The sequence below is a fragment of the Postia placenta genome, assembly GCF_002117355.1.
Source record: "Postia placenta MAD-698-R-SB12 unplaced genomic scaffold POSPLAscaffold_6, whole genome shotgun sequence".
Lineage (NCBI taxonomy): Eukaryota > Fungi > Basidiomycota > Agaricomycetes > Polyporales > Adustoporiaceae > Rhodonia > Rhodonia placenta.
The window spans coordinates 1,807,528-1,829,704 of NW_020169837.1; the positions used below are offsets into that span (position 1 = coordinate 1,807,528).

Here is a 22,177-nt window from a genome sequence, read left to right on the forward strand (position 1 = left end):
CCTTCTCCTCGTGTCACTATGCTGCATTCAAATCGTACAGGGGTACTAGGATAAGGTCAGAGTTCTGCGCAAGTAGAAGAATGAATGCGTCTAACGCACGGGACGAGCCCTTCAAGAAACTTGAGAGGACACACACGAGGTTCGCCGTTCACTATTTCCGGCGTAATCTTGTACAGAGCCAAGGTACGAGCCACCACAAGATACACCACCGTGTTAGCAAAATGCAATCCTGGACATAACCTGAGCGTAAAGTGAGTATAAGCGTCAGTCAGACATTACATGATATTATACCTTCGACCAAAACCATAGACAAGTGTTCTTGGATCCCTAGGAGCACTTCCGTCTCCCGCATGCAAGTAACGATCTGGTAGGAACTCTTCTGCTCTGGGATACGCCGTCTCGTCATGCAGCATTGACCTGCGTCAAAAACGTGTTGCGTGGTATTCGAGCCTTCGACTCAACAAGAAACTTGGAGCACTTACCATATATTGCCCATGATCCAGCTTTGCTTAGGTATGTGGCATCCGGAATAGTCGGCGTCTTCAGTGTTGCTGTGTGTCACGAGGGGAATAGCAGGATTCATGCGATGCACCTCTCGTATCACACAGTCGACATAGACCAGCGCGCGTTGGTCCGTGATGTCAGGGAGGTGGTGATTTCCCACGACTTGCATAATCTCCTTGTATGCACGGTCCTGTACCTCAGGATGGCGGGCCATGAAGAGGATGAAAGTGAGAATGGTACTAGTAAGCTGTCCCATGCGTGAGGGTTAGTATGGCGAAATGTATTCCGTAGAGACAGGGCGTACTGTCTCTATCCCAGCTGATTGGCTACGTCAGGTAATTTAATATCAATTGCATGCGATTTACTCACCACTGTATAGACTCCCAGCGGCGCACATGATGATATCTTCGCTGTCAACAGTGCGATTTTGTCCTAGGTTCACAAGGGAGTGCTTCACGAATGAATCCGTTGCCGTGCCCAGTTCCTACAGAGGAAAACACATGTCATGGTATCAAAAATGAATGGACATCGCTGCTGGCTCACCATCTCAGCCTTCACTTCAAGGAACGGGCCTCTGGTCATCTGGTAGAACAGAGTTCTGGCGGATTTAGCCCAGCGCTGGAAGCCTGCACCGGGGAGCCATGTCGGAAGATACTTCACTTGCAACGGAACTATGCGTCAGGTAGCTATCGGCACAAACGGCGAGGAACCGACATATTGGAATGCGATTGACAGCCCATCGACCTGGTTGGAGTGCTATGCTCGTCTGCTCCATGACAGCTTTGGCTATTCTTGTGTATTCCGGCTCAGGCTCCCGTCCGTAAGCAAATAGCACGACGAGCTCCTCGATGTTACTGCCAAAGAAACATGAGGTCCCGAACTGACTGACTGAGGGAGAACATACTTCTGAATGTGCGAGTAGAACGCAGAGGGGTCAGAAGCAAGCTGTCGCATCAATTTGATCGACTGCGTGTCGAGCAACTCGCTCCACTTGTTTGCGATGGCATCTGGATTAAGAGCGGCATGTAGGACCTTGCGTGATCGTTTGAGACGCTCGCCGTAGTACTGAAAGCCAACGTTGTTCTGACGGCCAAGGAGTTCTGCCATCGGCCAGCGCGGCTTGGAGGCGAATGTTGATCGTTTATCTAGCAATTCGGTAGCGTCCTTCGCGGAATTAATGACTATGATGGGATGTCCCAGTTTCGATACAGTGACAAGAGGTCCTTGAACGATACGTTGTTATTGGCTGCGATACATCTATAAGCTAAGCACTTACCTATCTTCAGAGACCAGCGCTGGTAGGTCTTCCAAGGGGGTTCGTGTTCTCCTGCTAAGTACGACCCTGGACCTGGCCGAGATGCTATGACCCTCGATGAGTATGGGAAGGTTGTTGGCCTAACATACCAGGTGGAAGAGGAAGCAGTTTCTTCCGTGCTCGCAACAGTAATGCATATGCAGCCACTACAATCGCAACGCAGAGCCAGAAGTCAAACATAGTGGAACAGTGACCGTCGAGCCCCTATCCTAAACGTGGAGAAGGTATATCAAGTCCTACGAACTTGTAAAGCGCTACGAAAGTCACGGAGGACGCGTGAGTGCCGCATGATGCGGACCGTGTCCGCGTTACGCATACTGGTTATCAGCTTACTGTAATGGAGCTCTAACCAACTGAGTTAGTGTGCTTGGTGGGCATATCAAAAAATGAATCTTGAGCCCTGCACGGCGTTACTCCGCATATAGGCTTGATGATCAGTGAAATGGTCGACGTCACAGAGTATCAAGTCACTTACTCCACTCAAATCCCACTTTGCCGGTGTGATAAGCGCGCATTAAGTTCATCTAGCGATTGCCACATATTTGAAACGTGGGGCTTCGGAGTCATTGGTCTATATCTGGAAGATACACTGGTTGGGCGAAGAGTGGATCTCACCATCAAATCACGACGGAGTGACAGCTGGATGTCGAGTGTTCTGTGATGAAGGAATGCTACGCTCGGGTATCTACATTACCAGACTGTATATGTCCCTTCGGGAGACAAGCAGGGTCCTTCAGGTTGTCAGTTCAAGGGGTGTTGCAAATCGAAGGAACACTAGTGAGCGGATCATGCCACCGTACAGTGCATACAATATCTAGAGCGGCAGAAGAGCTTTCAAAATGAGAACCCTTGTTCTCGCCTGCGCCGTTTTATTAAGACCGGGGTTGATAACAACCGGTTTCACGTCCGAACCAGCGGAATCTACACAAGAAGCGAGAGCGAGCTATGCGGAGGATAGAGGTGCGACGAACAAGAACGCTGGGCCCATATCAACAGGGCGCCAGCAAATTGCACTGTATACTTACCATGGGGACAACTGTCGCGATCGCACACATACCGAATAAGTATTTACAGCTATTTGCGTAACAATCATAGGTTGTGGGACGTGTCGGGATCTGAACGTTCGAACCCACAGACCGCGGGAAGTCGGTCAGGACCCCAAAATCAAGACAGCCTACTTGCCGTATATGGATATTTGATTTCGTTAGCCGCTGATATGCCGCTAAAAACTACACCAATATTAGTGTCCTCCCATGAAGTTATTGTCTATTCAGAATGCCACGGAAACTATCAAACTTACTACAGGTATCATTAAACCTTGATGTTCATCAAAAGTACAATCTGATGAACAATTTGCTGCATATGATTTTATGACTGAAGGTAATTTCCTTGATCCTCTATCTGCCAAATTGGCCATGTCAACAGTTGCATCATCATTGTGGGGCCTGACAGGTGTTTCATACTGTGTGATTAATGTTTGAAAATGTTGTAGGTTCTGAGTATAAAAGCAGTTGGTCTGTTGAATACCTGACCCACTTTGCAGATTACAGCTATCATGATGGCCACATCAACCACTACTGACACACTTTCCATTAACCTTATGTCCTCATTTGGCCCAATGCTTATTGGTGTATTATTCTCATGTGCACTATGGGGTATTACATGTGTGCAATTGTAAGTGCTACACATTTGCTAATGAAGTATACTGTCAGGCTAATCAACTGTGCTAGATTCATATACTTTTTTGTGTATGTATAGTTTTTCTAATTAATATTGTTTGCATACTAACAATATGTAGTTATGATGCAGACTCTGTATGGTTGAAAGGTTTTGTAAGTCACTTGTGTATTTGATCCAAAAAATGACACTTTGATCTGAAATTTGACAATAGGTGATGATTATGTGGTACATATATTGCAACATTGGCTTATGTTGTAAGCTTATGTGCATTTCAGGTCACTAGACACAGCAAATGTAGTTTGTCTGGCACTTTCAAGTAGGTTGATACAACTTCTGGACTTACAAAAAATTGAGGTTTTGATATTGACAGTGTGGCCAATACTTATATTACACTGGGGGGATGTGGAAAGATTGGTTGGTCCTGGACAACCATATTTACCGTGAGTTTATGTTCCTTGCAACTTTACAAACATATACAAATGTATGTTGCTAAATGCTTCCATATTTCAGATTGATTCTGGTATGTATTTTCAAATAATCACTGAGTGACCACAAGAGTTATTCACTTTTTAAAGCATCGTACATGGATTGTTGTAAGTGTGAAGTTTGACAAACCACCTAATCTTCTCACCATCCTTTACCAGTCCATTGTGGATGTTGGTGTGCAAGTTTTCTTTATGTATAGAATTTACAAGTGTAGGTCTTGTTTATATGACCATGTATTATTATTGGCATATTAACTACATCAAATCATAGTTGGAGGCAGGAAATGGACAGGTATCTTTGCATTGGTATGATCATTTTTGTTTTATCATTAAAAAGCTAACATGAAAGTTAGGTTCCTGTTTCTCTGTATCAAATTGGTGGGTTCCTACCAAATGTCAATCATAATATAACTTGATGTAATTATTGGTATGCTATAGGAGGATCAATTCGTAAGTGAAACAATCAGAAACATGCATATGAAGCTATATGCTTACAAATCAAATTGAAAGCATATGTTGTGAAGGGGTAAGTTCTAAAACATTTCTTAAAAAATGTCTCTGATTTCCAAAAGACTTGCAAACAAGAGCTTTTCTGAGCTGTCTTCTGCAGAGATGATTGTGAGTTAAGTTTTATTATGACAGATATTGTATCAGGATTAGTGTTTAAATGGGTAGGGTATACAAATTGCAGTCCGTGCAGTTGGTGCTGCAATTGACATCACTGTGACCATATGTCTTATATATATACTCATGCAACATAGACATGCTGAGCTTATATTGTGAGTGGTTTTATATTTCATGATCCACCATTTTACTAATTTGTAAATAGCTCCAATAAACTCATTTATCACCTCATTATTCTTGCCATCAATACTGGATTGTGGACTGCAATTGTGGCCACAGTAGACTTTGCAATGGTCAGTAATGTATTATTTCAGAATATATTTGCATATTAACTTGAAATTGCCAATGATCACAGCTGGCTTCTAATCCGAGTTCTCTCAAGTACACACCTTTTGAGTTTTCGCTCAGCTCACTTTACATCAATGCTCTTCTTGCAAATCTGAATGCCAGGAAGTACTTACGGCACGGTGGCATTGCTCCCATGAATGGATTCATTGAAGATGGTGTAATTGCTATGCAACCTATGAGCACGGGTCATACTAATTCATTCAGAACAGAGGAAACCCATGTTTGTTTGTATATCATTCCTATGATCTCTCTCTAACACACTTATTAGGATACCTCTGTACCTATTAAGGTTGCAACATCCAGAGTTGTCGAGATACCACACAATCAGACTAATCCTGAAGAGCTTTCGAAGGTGTGTATACTATATATGCTTATGGTGAATAATGACAAACATTCACTTGATAGAGGTACCTTTGAGGCTATCTAGGATACTTGTAATAAACAGACAACTGCTTTGAATGACATTCCACATGGTCATAACATGCTTGTCGACTTTGAGTTGAATACCTTCCGACGCATCAGGGAAAGGGCATTGAGGCTTGCATTCTTCCACACTTTAGCAGATATTTCTACACAGCTCGAATAACTTTGGCATGATGACATCAAGTGCAGCACTATATAACAAATTGAGGTCGCCGTAACACCACTCTGATTGAACATCCAGCATTCTGTCTATAACAGCTCATAGCGCACTGGGATGCACGGCCCTTTCTCGATGGCCGCCGAATCCCAAGCCTGCAGGCTGGAGGACACCTTAAGCATTATGTCCGCTCCGGAGTCAACAAACCTGAAGCGATCCATCATTTGCGTGAGGATAACCTAAGTATTGTCAGGGTCGACATAGTCTTCACTCGACGACTGCATGTCCTTACCTTGTACTGATATATTGCTACCACCAGCGCGGTTAGCTAGCTCCTCGTTACACAAGTGTGAGCGGGACGCACCCAGACGTATACCAATGCAGCTGCGTGGCCCGTCGCTGAATGCCAGCGTATTTGCCCAGCCCGTGCATAGGGCCTCGCTAGGAGGCAGGTCATGCAACCAACGATCAGGGCGGAAGGTGTCCGCGTCCTTCCAAACCGCATCTAATCGCTGGATAGCGATGATCGGTATGAGGACGACCTGTGCCCAGTACGTGAGCATACAGAATTCAAATAGCGACCAACGAACACACCTGTCCAGGCAACACAGGGAGTGCAGAGATGAGCTCGCCACTAGACAATCGCACTGGTTCACGTAGCGGGATGACGTCCGCGCGGATAGCGGTGCGTTCCATATATGGGAGCCCAGGGTAGAGACGTAGACTGCAGGGCGTGGAGGTATGTTCAGTCGTAGTAAACATATCTGTATGAGGTAGCTTACGTTTCCTTAAGGACTGCATCGAGGTAAGGGAGGCGTGCCTGGAAATCGTCATAGGTTGGCTCGTGCCCGAGCTCAGCGAGCTCAGTGCGCAGGCGTTCTTGTACAACCGGGTGTCGCGCAAGCTCGAAGACAGTGAAGCCGAGCGTTTGCGTAGTCGTTTCGTGCCCGGACACACTGCAAAGGTGGGCGTCAGCGTATAGCGCTATGGCGACTTCGTGGAGGAATTACGAACACAAAGGTAGATATCTGCGGACGTGGTGTCAAGTTCGAGTCATCCGGTAACAATGATGGAGAACACACCTGTTCGAGCAATTCTTCGTGCGAGAGCTTGCCCGTTGAATGGGCAGACACTACGCATTATATGAGCTGATTTTATGGAGGATATACACATGCTACTCACAAAGCCGTGTCAGGAGGTCCTTCTGTTGAAGCTGCTTGTTGGCAACAAGAGCCTCGTTTCGCCGAATCATCTCGTGCGCTACACCAGACTGGGCATCGTGTTCAGTAATACCAAACTAAGCCACGCTTTGGAATCGTACTTGTATAACCGTCTTCGCGAGGCCTTGACTCTGTATTGCTGATATCGGAAGCTTGTTCAGGATTGGGAAACGTCTCAATAGCATGAGCGTCTGCAGATTATCATCCGGTCAACAATACACTCTTCGCAGTGCACGCACGAAGAACGCACCAGGAATCCGGCATATTGCAGAACGGGACCGACCCCACGGCGTCGCGCATTAAGGATGAGCTGCGCGTCGTCGCTATTTCCACCTTGAAAGTCATGGAGGAATACCTGCGCGATTGTCAGCTTAGGTGAGCTACGATGATTGACGAGACTTCACACCACTCGACCAATAACGTTCAGGCTGTTACGCGGTGGCAGCGCCGTATGTCAAATGTAATATGAATTATTTTGGCTTATGGACTCACGTCGCCTTAGCTGTCCAGTCGAGAACGTTGATAAGAGCGCCGTCGCTACTGCCTTGAACTTCAAGAGTGAGATTATCGATTACCTGCAGAACAATAGATCAGGCGTGCACACGCCGCTTTGCGTGGTCGACGTACCTGTACCGAGGCTACGGCGATATCCTGAGACATGGCTTTGATGTTTTCGTGCCTGAAAAGCGTTAATGTCGGCCAGCGTGCATGGAAGGATCTAAGGTCGCACGTACGAGAACGACGGGCTGACCATATGGCGCATCCGCTTGTGTTCTGCTTCGCCTTCGACCCATCCTAGTCCTTGACCGAGGAGTCTTGCAACCCTAGGACGAACGACTTCACTGTGTGCTATAAAAGCAATTGCAAGACCATTAGTAAGACCCATCGTAAGATTTGAGTGGCGAAGGAGGCGTACGATAGTCGTAAACTTTCTTTTGGAGAATGTGCGTGATCCCGAGGGGATCACCGAGAACAAGCTGTCGCTATGAGCACGCTGGTAGCATGTCGTCATTACATGATCCACTCACAACGTCCGGTGCCTGCGTCGGGTGCGTAAAGTCAGCCTGGCGGATGAAGTAACTGGGGAGATCATGACCCACTCTGAAAGCGGCCTTGATCTTGAATGTTAGACCGTGTATATGGATCCACTCTCGGCAGGCACGGCCAGGTTCCTTCATGAAGACGGTCTTTTCATGTCCCCAAACCCATTCTGCTCCGGACTAAGCAATAATTCAGTATCGACCACTAGAGCGTATGCGAAGGAAGTGGACGTACGGGAACGGGGAGTGCCTGTACAATACTCTTCGATCGAAGCACACTGGAAGCAGCCCACAGGAGCGCAAGAACGAGGATGACACTTGTAGCTTGCTCAGCGAGAGATGCAGGAAACATGATCCCAAAGGCCATCATGACAGCCGTTGGTTCCAGCACCTTTGACAGTCGTTATATATATAGTAGTTGACATATGTAATTGTCACGATAATGATGCTGGAGCGTGAAGATGGTTGTACACATATGCAGTGATCATGAGATGCTGGTTTATCGACGCAACGAGGTATCTCCGGGGTCACGACGCTTCATTCGCTCAAGCCCGGGGATTGACAGTCAAGCGACAGTAATCAGATTCACAATAACGCGGACCTCAACCAAGTTAGTTGTGACTCGTCATGCGCAGTTGAACGAGAATTTGCTCACGCTTTAAACCTCTACATCTGGGATGGCATTTTGATTTTTCTCAGTGAGTCACAGTGTATCAATTGTGAAGCGATGAAACATTTCGGAACGCGATTAGCAGGACTGCATGAAGGACTTGACGCGCGATGTGGCACAAAGAAGTCGTGGCAGAGCGAAGCATGATTTCCAAGCCAGGCAGACGTGAAGCCAGCGTCTAACAAGTTGCGGAGACTGTGGGACCAAACAGAAGTTTCCTGTTCCATCAGTTCGCTCTAGCCATTGAAGACAAATAGACGATTGCAAAAGCGAATGAAACATAGTCGCGATATCACGGGAAGATGCATGCATTACGTAATAGACCCTGTGTAGTCACGCGTGACAGTCTAATTAGTCGCATTCCACAGCGATCATTCTTTCATGGCAATTGACATCGTGAATCTGACAATCCGGGTCGGATGGCTACGTATCTCTTTAAATTAATTCATATGCGGTAGAACAAGAGATTCTCGACCGGTGGAGGGCGACAAAGTTCCAAATGAAAGGCAGATTGTCACAGCGTCTAAATCGGCGAAGGCAACGAACGATGTTGTCTCCCTCCCACCAAGTAAATCACATCTTATCCATATTACCCCATCACGAGGCCCACATTCCGCTAGCGACCGGGTATGGGCCACTTCAGAATCGAGTTAATTTCACGACCTTCAGACCCTAGGGGACCTTGCTCCACGGATCAGGGGATCTCGTCGAACTCACGACTAGAAGCATATGTGTGGCGTACCGAGTCCACTGCGGCGCTAATATGTGCGTCAATGGTGTCCTTCTGATGAGACTTTAGCAAACGAACTCATAGGGATGCTACCTTGCTGTGATTTCTGATAGGAAGGTACGTTGTACCTCCGTCAGTGTCACCGCGTCAACACACAGTATCTGTGAGCAAACGAAGTGGGTAATGATGGTCATACATGCGCTGACATCTGCGTTGGGCGCTCCGTTGTAAGAAGCCGTACGCATAGGGCACCAAGTAGCAGGCTGCGTTCTCATGGTATATCCCCCGGATCGAGATTCGAACAGCAGAATACACGCTCCGGACAGTATCTCTGTATCCGATGCTGCTCGGGCTCGGAGATTCAGTTTCCCCTGGCGCCATTATGTTGTATGTAGTGGGTCGTTGATCATATACGACCCATTTGGCCTCGAGTGAGAGGCTTGAAGTTTACGTTACTCTAGGGCGCGTACATTGGGCAGTTGCTCAGGGCGCACAAGCGTCTGCAATGAGCTATCCGAGAGCTGTGCCTTCCTTCTATAACAAGTTGATTACAGGCCCATTGTCCACTAGCAAATATTCAATATACTGCAACTGCCCAAGACTGACATTGGAATTATTCCGTACCCTCGAGAGACTCAATCATCGTACAAGAAATGTTTGCAAAAACATCATTTCTAGTTGACGACACAAATCAATCCTCTACAATACGAAATCGCAAACCACCGGTTTCGCTACAAAAGCTCGGAGAGTAGTCATGCTAAGAATGAGAACTGTGTTCTAGGTACAAAAATACAATGCTTGACATGCACACACTTTACCTGGCTAATCTATGTTGGTACCCTGCATTCTTCCTTTCACAGGAAGCAGATGCGCGAGCATCAGCCAGATCTGATACACTAATTGAGAGACACGCATTTTAGGGCAAATATTCCACGCACATTATAAATCAAGTAAGAGCGCGCATCGTGCTCTGGAGTCCTCCACCAATAGAACCGGAGGCCAACGAATAGCCCTAGTGCGAACATTGCGGTGCTCACTCCTGTATCGACCTTCCAGAACCAGCACAGGAAGAGTGACCAGATGACCATCGCACAGATGGTGAATAGACGTGCGGTTTCAGGGGCGTATATCGGAAAGGTGACGCGACCAAGCTTTGCATCTCCCTCGACGTCAGGGAAATCTTGTGTATGGACGGTAGTGAAAATGAGGGTCCCACTGATGACGACCGCGATCCATGAAATATGATCCAGCGCACGGGTATCACCTATTCACAAAGCAAGCGTCAGACTGATTGAGTTTTGAACGACATTCTTCATGGCACTCCAAAGCTCACCCACGAGCTTTGTTGCCCCTATCTCGAAAGCTGTATATCCACCTATGTTGCATAGACTCTTGCCCAAGTGATGAGATGCGAGCCCAACGTTGTCATAGAAGTACGTGGTGAGCATAAGGCCAGCAGTTACGGCAACCATGTCCCAGCCACACATATATGAGTGCAGTAAGCACACGAGTACCGTGAGATGACGTAGGCGCACAGCGGCTGCCTCGGACACTCGTCCTGATGGAAGTGGTCTCCATGGTCGGTTGAGTACATCCTCCTCCTTCGATCGAGCCTGGTTTGAGACATTGCACATAAGCTGGTGCAGCCAGATCCACGACCATGCCTGCAATAAGCGCGACGCAGAGTGCAGGGGAGCTGTCGCACACGCGAAGGCCGTCTAAATGAGCACACATCAGCTTCGCATCAGCGGGAGCATGGGTAACCTCGAGGCTTACAATAGGCAGGAATATGGTCTTGTAGTCTGTCCACGTGAACAGTAATAAAGTGTGCAGATGACGAGGGAGCTGCATTAGCATAACGAACGTCCGTTTGCCCTATGTTAATGCCTCGCCGACGTTTATGTACGAGGGTGCGTGCATGGTTTGCAAAGGCGCACAAGGTTGTGATTCGCAAACAAGCGTGAATATCTCATTCCCGGCGTTTCCGGATGTTACTTATCTTCGCAGGATAAACGAGCTGCCACGATCATATGTAAGAAACAATATTGAATAACTCACTCTCCACAGTGAAGTGTATCTTATGTCGGTGCTAGTAATGAACAAGCGATAGAACGGTAGCTTCGGGGGGCAATCCCGATCACGACGGACTTGGTCTGGGAATGAGCCGAACCTACGAACTCAGAGCAACATCAAACAACTCACCAACAAGGGATAGCATGTTGGCCACCACGGTGACAATGCCCTTGGCGGCTCACCGGACTTGCAAACAACTTTGGCGCATCAAGCATTGCGTGACTAGGAGCCAGCCTACCATGCTGAGATAAACTGGTGACGGGTAATGAGGGAATGGATTCGGCGGCAACACCGTGGTGGTAGGGGTACTGACGTGGGAATATACATGCTACGCAAGTATGTACGATCGCTATCCGATCGAATATGATCGACCTCGGGGGCTTATACTGAAAGCGTCAATTAGAACATGCCCAACACAATCAGTGAAACGCGACTTGTTTTATGCACAGCGGATCAAGGCCGCCACAGGTTTGCGTCTTCACATGACGATGGAGTTTCCTTATCCAACTATAGCGCTGAGTTGCAAAGCGTCGACCTTAGTCTCAGAGCAGACCTTGATACTTGGCTCAGGCTCCGGATGTCCCCATCTGTCGCGGTACGTAAGGCGGCTCAATTTTTGCCGCTCATTCGTTCACTCGTATGGGTATATCGCATGTGCTGCGGACGGATGGGCCACTGTGGTCCCGTAATGACGAATGATAGCACAGGATCGTTTGACGACAACCCTGGATATGACAGAAACAGGCAGGGACGCTTGTTGAACTGAGTTCATCAGAAGCCTTCTCGTTATCAGAGGGCACAGTGTGTTGCCACCGGAAATCATGTCCACTGTTGTCGAGCAGATCTGCCAAGGCTGAGCACAATCATCTAATTAGGGGCCTTCGTTAACAATCGCGCTGAACGCGGTGCGACGTAGGTTTCCGTGACGATTCGTAATAAAGCAGCGCCGGACCATAACGCGGATGTCTTCTAAAATGATGTCATGACATAAACTACCCCGATGGACAGATGGGTACAAGTAACTCCATTCTGCTATACAAATTCTCCTAGGTACAAGGTAAATGGAATGATAGGTATGAACTTTGTGTGGACATCGTGTACTATGCAGAGTAATTGCTCGCTCGTAGCAGCATCATTTGCGCGTGCGCTTCAGACCGTGGCTGTATACGGCACTTGAAAGGATGCGGGTAGCTGTGCGAATAGCGGTGTCAGCAGAGGCAAGTCAGCTATCGTTCGATGTATACATACCTCACGAGGTTGAGCGTGAAGTTCGGACGTAGGTCCTCGGACGGATCGGGCATAATGTCGAACATCGCAAGCAGTGTCGTAATGAGAATGAAGACGGAATTCTCGCCTAGATACTTTCCGGGACAGATCCTGGATGAGTCCGTCAGTGGGTGCCGCAGGAGAAAGGTACCTGACGCCGCTCACCGTTTCGCGAAACCGAATGCCCAGGTGGCCGGGTCGATAGGGGCATCGTCACCTAGGAAGCGTTCAGGGATGAATTCTGTCCCCTGGGGACAGTCGAGTGCGACAGCCCTGCATAGCATTGTATCAAGCGTGGTTTCACATATGAAGTCAGACATACGCACCAGACATTCGGGATAACGATAGTGCCCTTTGGAATATAATATCCGTTGTACAGGTCGTCCTGCGCCGACATGCGAGCGATGCCTGCTGGGATAAGTCACGATCAATGGAAATGGGAGCCCAGGACGTCGCACTCAGCGGAAGGACAGGGTGCCATCGCATCGTCTCCTTGATCACCGCGTTGACATACGGGAGGTGCGCGCGATCACTAATACTAGGAAAGCGCCCGGTCCCGACGACGCTATCGAGCTCTTGTTGCGCACGCCGCTGCTTATCCGGATGCAGCGCCATTGCCATTATGAATACAAGCACCGTCGAATATGTCTGTCACGCGGGTAAGGCAATGCCTCGCTAGAAAACACAAAGTAGCGTACAGTTTCGCCGCCAGCTGTGATTCCCGTCAGCTGCTTCTACATCCAAGCGACCTCGCGACATACCTCCATACATAGCACCGGCTGTCCATTTGATTCGTTGCTCGATGTCCTGCATGTCATTTATGCGCACGGACAGTAAGTCTTGCGTCATAGACGGAGGCGCCCTGCCAGCATCCTGCGAGTGCGATGTGATGCGTCGTTAACGACACTTCGGAAACACGACCGACACATACCATCTCGCGCTTCACGTGTTCATACGGCTTCGAAACGAGCCGCTCAATCATCTCGCGGCCCGTGCTTGCCTCTCGCTGGAAAGGCACCCACGAAGGGAGATGTTTCACTGGACAAGGCGCTCAGATGAATTATGAACATGACCCTGACTTCACTCACGGAAAGGCATGAGGTCGCACAGGTACGCCCCGGGAACCGTAGCTTCACTGATAACTTGCATGGTGCGCTCCGCATGAGCGATGTACTGGACGTGTTGTTGAGACATGAACACCTCATTACCCACACAACACAAACCTCGTCTTCGGCAGTCTCAACAGGGAGGCCATACACAACCGATAAGATAACATTTCCCGCTATACTGCATGCAGGTTATCAGCCCGCCACCGGCGCAATGGTACGGAAACCACGTACAGGCGAACATGGTTGAAGAAATCCTCGGGTGACTGGAGTAGCCGTTGGCAGAGTAGAGCGGCCAAATCTTCCTGGACGCCATGATAACGCTTCACAGCCGCGGGACTGAGGGCGGTGTGTGCCAGTCGTCTATGCGCCCGCCATTCTTCTCCGTACGGAAGGAGCGGCATACTCTAAGTGCAATGTTAGCTCATGTTACACATGTCAATACATGGTGATCGCTAACTTGACTAAGTCCCATGAGTTCACTGACTACTGTGAAGGTTGGCCGGTTGGAGTAGATACCACTGCGCTTGTCGAGAAGGTCATTGATTGCCTTCATGGAATTGAGTACCAAGACGTGGTTTCCAAGACCATGGAAGAACAGGAGGTCACCTAACGCGGGGTCAATAATTCCAAAGTGTGCCAACAAGTGCAGTCAACGTGCAACTAACCATATTGCTCCTTGTACTGGCAGAACTTGAACCAAGCACCCAGGGGAGATACTTGGAGAATATTGCCTATTATGAACCTAGCAGGAGGACCGGGAGGGAATGCACGGCGTTGACGTTGACGCCAAAGCCAGAGAACAATGACTATAGGAATTGCGAGCAAATACCTTCCTAGCTCAAGGGAGAATGCTTTCTCGTTGAGGAGCATCTCGGGAGTGAAGACTTGTTTGGCGGTCGGATTCGCTAGCAAACGTGGACGATGCAGTGTTTGTCAGTTGCGCCTTCAAGATAACTGCTCCATGTGTAGCCAAAAGGAGCTTTTGTGGTGTGATAACAAGTACTATGCAGCGAAACGGATTCATATTCTGATCGTCGACTTGCAAGCGCCATATTGCGCAAATGACTTTGGTGCAATTGCTAGCGATGGTATTCATGGAGTCTCCGCATCGAGCTAAGCGCCGTTACGATCTGTGTCCCGCAAAAGGTTACGGCGTTAGTCACATTCTCAGGGTCTGTCCTATTAGCGTGCAAGTGCCGTGCGATCCTGTACTTGGCCGAGAGCATTCATGGTGAAGATTGGAGTTGGATCGATGCACCCGATCAGAGATCCGGTGTGTGAGCGGCCTTCCCATAGGACCGGGACACGTCGATGACACAAGACGCCGCCAATATAGGCCCGCGGTGACATGAGCTGGTACATCATATGTCAGGGTCGAGTCTATGTCCGAGATTACATGGTTATTTGCAGTGGAACTGCATTCCGAGCCATATTGAGATGTGTGCACCCCACCGTTGCCTCATCGACTCAAACAAATGTAGCCGGCTTACGTGCATCACATTTTCTACTTTTATTGGACCACAATAAACATTACGATACGCTGAACGCTGAACGACGTTGACATTCCCTATGCTGCTGTGAATCGAGGTGAAAAGCCTCCACATATGATAGCTCCGCTCCGCGCTCGATATATTGCAGATGGATGCCGTCACACAGACTGCGTCCGGCTTGACCCCTTTATTATCTCCGCAGCCTTTGATAGTGCAACAATCAATTCCCGTATGAACAGCGACAAAGTGGACTGCTCACTTTCTCGGCTATGGCATATGTGGTCGACTGGATGTGGCAGCCGATATGCAACGGGATTATGCTAGCGTCGACAACTCGTACATTGCGCGTACCATACACGAGGAGACTCGAGTTCACGACCCCTATGAGCATCTCGATCAGCCATTAGCCATGATACTGAGCAGCGCCAAGTATTGCTCCACCCACCTCCCGCATTGCGTGGCGCCATTGCAGCTGTCCCTACGGTACTGCATTAGTTAGTTGGAGTGAATGACGGCATCTGGTATACTAGCCTATGAGGTGGTCTCCTGGCTATGACCACCGTCAGTACTCGAGCATAGATGACGATATGAGGAACACTTACCGATGTGTTGTTGCGAATGAAACTAGCTGGCAATCAGAACCGACCTAATCGCACTCAAATCACAGACTGCTTACCTCAGAAGATCGTCAGACGTTTGCGCTGTGGGCGATGGATCGCTTTGATTTGCGATCATGTCTGCGAACGGGCTTAAGTTCCCGACTCGCTGCATGAACTTGACAGTGGCCAATAATACCGCTGCATCTGTGAAGCATGAGTACATCCATCGGCTCATGAGACCAACTGCTGTCATACCAAACTCGCGGCTGAGGAATTGGGGGTCGATTGCTGGGTGTGCAAACGGGTCATCGGAGTTAATATGCTTATAGAAACGTCAATAGGCGACTGGCTAGGGAAAGGAGACGGTGTACTGACCACGCTCCCGCGACTGGTCGGATGCTGAATGGCATGAGTATTAGGATTTCCCCTACTGGCTTGTGCTTACCATATTCCCGCCAAGAATCGCAATATAGCTTTGATTTGGTTGAGGGTCGTAATAACCTAAGCTCCACTGAATCAGCTCAATATAGGGCCCATCTCCCGTCTCTAGCCACGAGCGCTGGATGGGATATTGCAGCTCCTGGAGCGCAGAAAGGTCGGGTTGCTTGGCCTCCTTGTCAAACAGATCGAGCAAGGACGCAAGCTCGTCCTCCTCAACGAACGCTTGCAGTGGTAGTATAGTTATGGTATTGTCAGTTGCCGCAAGTAGACCGGTATGATTGGCGTAACTAGTGTGGACCTATTTGCATTCGTGTTCAGGCAACAGTCGTTACAATTTCACTCACTATAGCTCAGTTTGCTCAGCCAGAAATGTTGCATTGTTCCTCAGGATGTCTATGCGGTGCTGCATTGATTGAGTTACAAGCCTGCGTGAGTAGGATGCTTACCAAAGGTCTCCACTCCTGGTTTCAGTTGCCATTGTGCCGCGATGTACAGATGTTCCTATTCGAGTCTCAGAGCACCATCACAATCGCAGATGCCTGAGACCTGCCTGCAGGTTCTCGCCCACAGATGGCAGATCAATCAGTGTTTGTATGCCTTGGGCCTCGAGTATACTTCTATTTCCGATACCTGTATTCTCTCTCAATATGGCTGAACGTGGCAGAGCAGAGAAAATTACTTACCAGAGAGCTCCAATATTTGCGGGGTCTGGACAGTGCCTGCCGATAGAATGATCTCGCGTGAAGCATTCGCGACGTAGGAAGCAGATCCGACGGAGAACTGAACCGAAGTCGCGGTCAATGGCTCGCTCTGTTCGGCAAAATGTATCATCGTGACCTGCAAGGTCATGTGTTCACTTTGGTGTCATATACGGGCTACAAGTATGAAATACCTGGGCATCGACAATTATGTGCAAGTTGGGTCGTACAGGTTGATTACAATAATAACCTGTCGCAGAGTATGACCTTGTTCCTGTGCGAGGGTCAACGCTGGCTAAGGTATTGAAAACGCCTGTGCTGTTGCCACCTTGCTGCCCGTATCACGAGTCGTCGTCAGTCGTATCAACAATGGCCTAGTAAATCCACACTCACAGGCTGGGCGTTTGTGGGAACCCCGATAGTGTTCAGGGTTTCAGTCAGCAATGTAGTGTCTTCAAAGTAGAAGGAATTATAGGACGCCTATATTTGCTGGGTCAAAATCCACTTGAAAGGACTAGGGGGGCATGGTTACGTACCACAATAGGGCCCGAAAAACCATCAACATTGGGTAAATTCATCGCCGCTTGCGCTGCCTCTGCGGGAGAGATTCCCGGATACGGATTACGCGGTAATAATGACACGTTCTCAGACTTCTTGAAATATGGCAATAACCCATCCCAGGTCCAGTCGTTTTCTGGAGCAAATTCACTCCACGTATCGTATTCCACTCTAGAAGCGCGATTTGTCGCCATGCCGTTGATACCACTTGAGCCACCTAGCATCTTGCCTCTGTAATGGCGCTCGAGAGGTATGTTTGTCCAAGGGCAGAGCTAATTCTTACCTAGGGAGAGAGATGTTTCGTCCACCGGCATTTGGCTGAGTTGTCGTGACAAAGCCCCAGTCATACGAGAAGTTGTGTTTCTGACTGAAAGCATACTCTGCGAAAGACGTATGTAAGAGAACGTTGTGATATGAGATGCACCGCATACCAGGTATATCAACAATGGGATCCCCAAGATGAAAGTATCCAGCCTCGAGGACTCCGACCTGTACTCCAGAATCTTCTGCTAATCTAGGCAGATTGTCAAAATACGGATGAGAGGTCGCGAGCGTTTGATACTCGCCTTGCTGCAACAGCAAGACCCGCCGTACCACCACCTGTAGGAAGCCTTGTCGATATCACAGGTAGACCAACCCAGAGCGAACTTGATCACCTATGATGATGTAATCCAGGTTGACGCGTAAGAAATCTGAGATGTCACTTCCTGAAGGAGGGTTCGGTAAAGGGTCACATGCTTGACTCTGCAATATGTATGCGGCGAGGATGAAAGCATGCGACTTCATTTGTGCACTCGTTGAAGTGCGTGAAGAGTTCGATTTGTGTTCAAATACGAGGGCATCTGTTTGGCTGATGTGCAACTACCCAGTGCTGCAAGACGCTAAACAATTCATGTGGTTGCAGATATTTCTGTACACTGCCCGAGCACTAGTTAGCAGATGTCAGGGATGAAGATGATGTAGTGATTGATGAAGGATCAACTATGACAGATCCCGGGCACAACCTCGGGGGCTTGCATGCCTCATGAACTTTAGGGGCACGGGAGCAACGGTATGGCTTCGCACACTTTCTGTTGATCGGTGAAGGTCGACAAATTGCCCTACGGTACACATAAATTCGGGCATGGATCGAGAGCAACTGCTTCCACATGCAGCCATCGGGGTTTGCGTTGCCCTTGCCCATGAGACAACGAACGCGTAAATGGTAATGCGCGCGTCCTCGGGGCTTTCTAAGTGCATGGCGCCATCAGAACGAAACAAGGACGACCGCAGTGAAATACACTTTGATTGTACCATGACCTTCGTGGCTGAGTTAGTCACCGCAACTGTCACAACGCAGTTGTGACAGTTACTGAGACTGCAGACAACAGTATCTGACTGGACTGTCCAGTACTTATTCTATGGAAAACTGTGAGCAGCGACATGAAAATCGATTTGGATATCTGTCGACATTTGCTCAAAATGTCCAGGTTGCATGTTCCTTATCGACTCGGCGGTCACCTCAGGAAGCACTCAGGGTCTCGTGGGTAAAGCGCTCCGATCAGAATACGGACCTTAGTAAGTAGAGTGTGCTACGACAACTGTCCTTCACAACTTCTTGAGGTCGACGCTGGCCCTAGATCTGAGAAAAATGTGGCACAGCGCTGGAGTGACCATCAATGGATAAGAATGGAGGGCATGAAGAGCGTCAGCGTCAAGCCACAGATGGATTACAAGGATCCGGCGGTAGCGGAACTTCCTGTAGTTTAGGGTGCGAGGTAGCAAGCGCCCATTCCCAGTTTGGAATTGGCCATCTCCGTGCGACGTATCACCGAGGGTGCCCGAGCGCAACCCGCCCTCAATGGTGACTTCAATCTTAGAGGGTCACATATGTCCTCGCTATTTCGGCCAACACAGCCCTGTGGTAATCTTGGAGACGGTTTACTTACCATCGCCGAAAAGAAATACATCATTCATAATTCATTGGACAACCTGCTTTCATGTTCTACCGCTCGGCTTAGGTCACCGTGTGGTCTTACACACTTCTAGACGTGACAGCGCCAGCTCAGCGCTATATTTATAATATTTACCTCATAGACGATTATTTGCGCTGTCCATGATTTACGCTTTCGGAGGAGATGCATCATGGATCATAAAATCATCCAAACATTGCAACAAGGATCCGATTACTGACTTTTAACGAGTGAAGTCTTCATTTCGTTCCGTCTTCCTTGGAGGAATACGACGGAGGATGGTCAGAGCCAATCGTTGTATCAATGGTGAATGGTTAAGCTTGGGTACAAACAGCCTGAGCGAATCGAACGGAACGGAAATTCTAGCTACCAGCGTGAGTTGTGTACAGCTCGAAGTCCAGGCTGAAGTGACAGTCTATGCGAGCTTGCCTCGGGTTTCTGTCTCATATCAAGTGCACGTCTTCAGCTGTACAGTATGTCTAGTTCTGCAGCATCATACTTCATGGTGAAGGACGCAACTCGTCTGATGCAACATCAACCACGGGATACAATGTTCAGCTAATTATATAGTGGACCTATTGATAATCACAAGTGTACAACACAGGCATCCCGCGCACTACCAACAATAGCTTCCAGCAGTGTCTTTACCTCAACTGCGTCGTCTATGGTCGGGTAAAGCCCGTGATTACCATTCGCATACTCCGCCCACGCTCTTCCAGTATTGCTCATGCCGTCGTTCCTCTCCAGCTTCACTTCCTGCCCATCGACGTACAATACGGGGTCACGGATATGGAGAAAGCTGCCTCCAGGTTCGCTGCTCTCGACGCGGATGGATCCGCTCTCGCCGTCAATCGTCCATATGAACGGTGTCCCGTCCTTACCATGCTTGCTCTCGAGACCCCCACGCCAATGAATGCTCACGACGGCTCCGCTCTTCAGCACACCAGATATTGCTGCCTGCGAACACCCTGTCTGTTCAATGGACACGCCGGTAGGGCTTCCTGACCCGTCGACGAGCTGTGCAGTCGGGAACTGATTCTCCAGTATGGCAGATACTGATGAGAATGGGCCGAGGGTGAACATGAACGAATCGAGGAAATGACCGACTGCTATATCCAGCATTGTCGCACCGTTCTCCACTGTAGCCGTATACTGGTTACGTTCGCCGATGTAAGGGCCCCAATAATACGGCTCCCTGGCAGGGCGCGCAGTCTGGAAATGAGGGTTCACCAATAGTCAACGACAGATCTTCGATAATAGAAAACTGAGCTCACTACGGTCGACGATAAAACGCGTCCTATTTTCCCAGAAACAATGATTCTTTTGATCTTAAATGGTTTGTGTCAGCTCACTGTTCATGCCCAACGAATCAAATAAAATGCGCAGCGAGCTTACCTCCCTTATGACGAGACTCTGCCTTCCTTGCAATCCAACCATGGTCCTTATCCGGGCGCTTCTGGCGGCGTCTGCTATTTCTCGCGTTTCTCGGAGACCGCGCCCTGCGGGCCATTCGAGAAAAAAGTCCTTTCCTGCCTGAATTACTGGCAGAGCTGCAGCTTTGTGGTCGGTCGCTTTCACTGCTATAGCGATCATATCGACATCGCCGTCTCCGGCTATGTGGGCGGTGGAACTATGGTACGCCTTCACGGGCCCTTTCGCCAAGTCGGAATATTTTTTTGCGCTGGCTTGGGCAGAGTGTGGGTTACTGGTCGAGACAGCGGCGAGAGCATACTGATCCGAGAGTGGCGACTGCAGAAGCGAGGGCGCGAGCATGAAGGCTGCCCACCCTTGGGTAGAGAGGCCAACGAACCCAATGCGAATCGGAGACATGCTGGTTGATGGGCGCGATCACGTCCACATTCAGAGTATATAACCTGCATGAAGCTTCTGTACATACGGTACCATGAGCAAAGCTCCTTCTTCCTCTTCAGAATTATCGAAGTTGAACACGGGAGCAAGGGCTGCGGAAGATATCTAGCAGCCAGGGTAGATCGTTATCCTGCTGTCCGGAGCTTCGAAGAATTATATCATTATACGAAATCTGACAAGTTCTGCTTCTGCTTCCTTTGAGATACATTCCACGTACCACGATGCACTCAAGCATTTCCATTACTCCTCATCAGACCCCTCAATCGGTATCATTGGCTCGGGGAAACCGGAACTTGGAAGTGACAATGACGATATGCGCGATTGGGGATATCCCCTCGGAGCTGCGCATCAGGGTGGATACCAAACCTCTCCAGAGCATGTTTTCGGTGATTGACCGCTCCAGCTAAACGCTTAATGTCAGACCTGCTGTTCACAAAGTGTGGCGTCGGTGCGGTTGATGCGGCGTTTGAAATCACGGGTTGGGACGGTGCCGAAGCCCGGCACTGCGTAATCACAGCCACAACTCACCAAATTGGGCTCTTGTTTCCGGAATTCGCCCGATCACACATCCACTTGCGTATCAGGTTCGTAGACACGGGCTTGGCTGTCCAATCTGACGCCTGTGATACGAGCAACTTCTGAAAGCTTCACAGTCGCCGAACGCTGCATACCATTGCCCACTTCCATTTAAGAGGTTATCTGCACTTCGTACTACTACGCTTTTGGCAGAATGGCAATTAGGTCGCCAAGAAGATGCGACATCGTAGGGCGCGGGGCGCAGGACGTGCTTGTCTTTCGACGGTTTGAGCGGTGAACATGATGGATAATTCAGCGAGTCCCACGGATATTGTATGTTAAACAAAGCTCAGATCGCCTACACAGATCCAATGCTACCATACTCTCTAGAACCTCGGGCCTTGGTGCTC

General features: G+C 48.9%; 9 protein-coding genes across 9 annotated transcripts; 1 reads left to right on the forward strand and 8 right to left on the reverse strand.

The window, feature by feature from the left end:
• Positions 1-16: 16 nt before the first annotated feature.
• On the reverse strand, positions 17-1,999 carry POSPLADRAFT_1141616 (hypothetical protein; the record flags this gene model as incomplete). The annotated part of the gene is made up of 11 exons (XM_024485318.1): positions 17-64; positions 135-240; positions 292-417; positions 483-751; positions 809-822; positions 874-988; positions 1,048-1,175; positions 1,219-1,358; positions 1,409-1,727; positions 1,781-1,864; positions 1,909-1,999. 11 exons carry the CDS (start codon positions 1,997-1,999, stop codon positions 17-19), a joined length of 1,440 nt encoding a protein of 479 aa, XP_024339808.1.
• A 1,378-nt stretch (positions 2,000-3,377) lies between these two features.
• Positions 3,378-5,373, forward strand: POSPLADRAFT_1046364 (hypothetical protein; the record flags this gene model as incomplete). The annotated part of the gene is made up of 15 exons (XM_024479010.1): positions 3,378-3,493; positions 3,618-3,651; positions 3,711-3,753; positions 3,854-3,939; positions 4,075-4,092; positions 4,144-4,159; positions 4,256-4,290; positions 4,423-4,434; positions 4,509-4,510; positions 4,557-4,602; positions 4,660-4,763; positions 4,814-4,901; positions 4,964-5,176; positions 5,225-5,308; positions 5,362-5,373. 15 exons carry the CDS (start codon positions 3,378-3,380, stop codon positions 5,371-5,373), a joined length of 909 nt encoding a protein of 302 aa, XP_024339809.1.
• A 57-nt stretch (positions 5,374-5,430) lies between these two features.
• Positions 5,431-8,163, reverse strand: POSPLADRAFT_1046365 (hypothetical protein; the record flags this gene model as incomplete). The annotated part of the gene is made up of 17 exons (XM_024479011.1): positions 5,431-5,542; positions 5,744-5,775; positions 5,829-5,845; positions 5,901-6,078; positions 6,131-6,260; positions 6,319-6,492; positions 6,617-6,668; positions 6,719-6,806; positions 6,858-6,947; positions 7,007-7,111; positions 7,163-7,184; positions 7,249-7,331; positions 7,384-7,435; positions 7,491-7,605; positions 7,673-7,739; positions 7,785-7,976; positions 8,032-8,163. 17 exons carry the CDS (start codon positions 8,161-8,163, stop codon positions 5,431-5,433), a joined length of 1,641 nt encoding a protein of 546 aa, XP_024339810.1.
• A 1,855-nt stretch (positions 8,164-10,018) lies between these two features.
• On the reverse strand, positions 10,019-11,053 carry POSPLADRAFT_1141071 (hypothetical protein; the record flags this gene model as incomplete). The annotated part of the gene is made up of 4 exons (XM_024485255.1): positions 10,019-10,084; positions 10,135-10,460; positions 10,530-10,914; positions 10,973-11,053. 4 exons carry the CDS (start codon positions 11,051-11,053, stop codon positions 10,019-10,021), a joined length of 858 nt encoding a protein of 285 aa, XP_024339811.1.
• Positions 11,054-12,369: 1,316 nt separating this feature from the next.
• POSPLADRAFT_1142184 (hypothetical protein) lies at positions 12,370-14,514 on the reverse strand (the record flags this gene model as incomplete). Its single annotated transcript, XM_024485398.1, has 13 exons — positions 12,370-12,460; positions 12,518-12,646; positions 12,701-12,808; positions 12,862-12,943; positions 12,994-13,183; positions 13,234-13,247; positions 13,297-13,408; positions 13,467-13,573; positions 13,624-13,708; positions 13,759-13,822; positions 13,876-14,048; positions 14,102-14,250; positions 14,310-14,514. The coding sequence occupies 13 exons, from the start codon at positions 14,512-14,514 to the stop codon at positions 12,370-12,372; spliced, it is 1,509 nt and encodes a 502-aa protein (XP_024339812.1).
• An 840-nt stretch (positions 14,515-15,354) lies between these two features.
• Positions 15,355-16,055, reverse strand: POSPLADRAFT_1141676 (hypothetical protein; the record flags this gene model as incomplete). Its single annotated transcript, XM_024485328.1, has 4 exons — positions 15,355-15,515; positions 15,580-15,620; positions 15,811-15,937; positions 15,989-16,055. Coding segments are annotated over 4 exons (396 nt in total), but the record flags the coding sequence as incomplete, so codon positions are not given.
• Positions 16,056-16,697: 642 nt separating this feature from the next.
• On the reverse strand, positions 16,698-17,165 carry POSPLADRAFT_1141705 (hypothetical protein; the record flags this gene model as incomplete). The annotated part of the gene is made up of 3 exons (XM_024485333.1): positions 16,698-16,804; positions 16,858-17,011; positions 17,067-17,165. Coding segments are annotated over 3 exons (360 nt in total), but the record flags the coding sequence as incomplete, so codon positions are not given.
• A 357-nt stretch (positions 17,166-17,522) lies between these two features.
• POSPLADRAFT_1121407 (hypothetical protein) lies at positions 17,523-17,946 on the reverse strand (the record flags this gene model as incomplete). Its single annotated transcript, XM_024483519.1, has 3 exons — positions 17,523-17,661; positions 17,714-17,797; positions 17,855-17,946. Coding segments are annotated over 3 exons (315 nt in total), but the record flags the coding sequence as incomplete, so codon positions are not given.
• A 2,021-nt stretch (positions 17,947-19,967) lies between these two features.
• On the reverse strand, positions 19,968-21,212 carry POSPLADRAFT_1046368 (hypothetical protein; the record flags this gene model as incomplete). Its single annotated transcript, XM_024479012.1, has 3 exons — positions 19,968-20,594; positions 20,657-20,710; positions 20,778-21,212. The coding sequence occupies 3 exons, from the start codon at positions 21,210-21,212 to the stop codon at positions 19,968-19,970; spliced, it is 1,116 nt and encodes a 371-aa protein (XP_024339816.1).
• Positions 21,213-22,177: the final 965 nt, after the last annotated feature.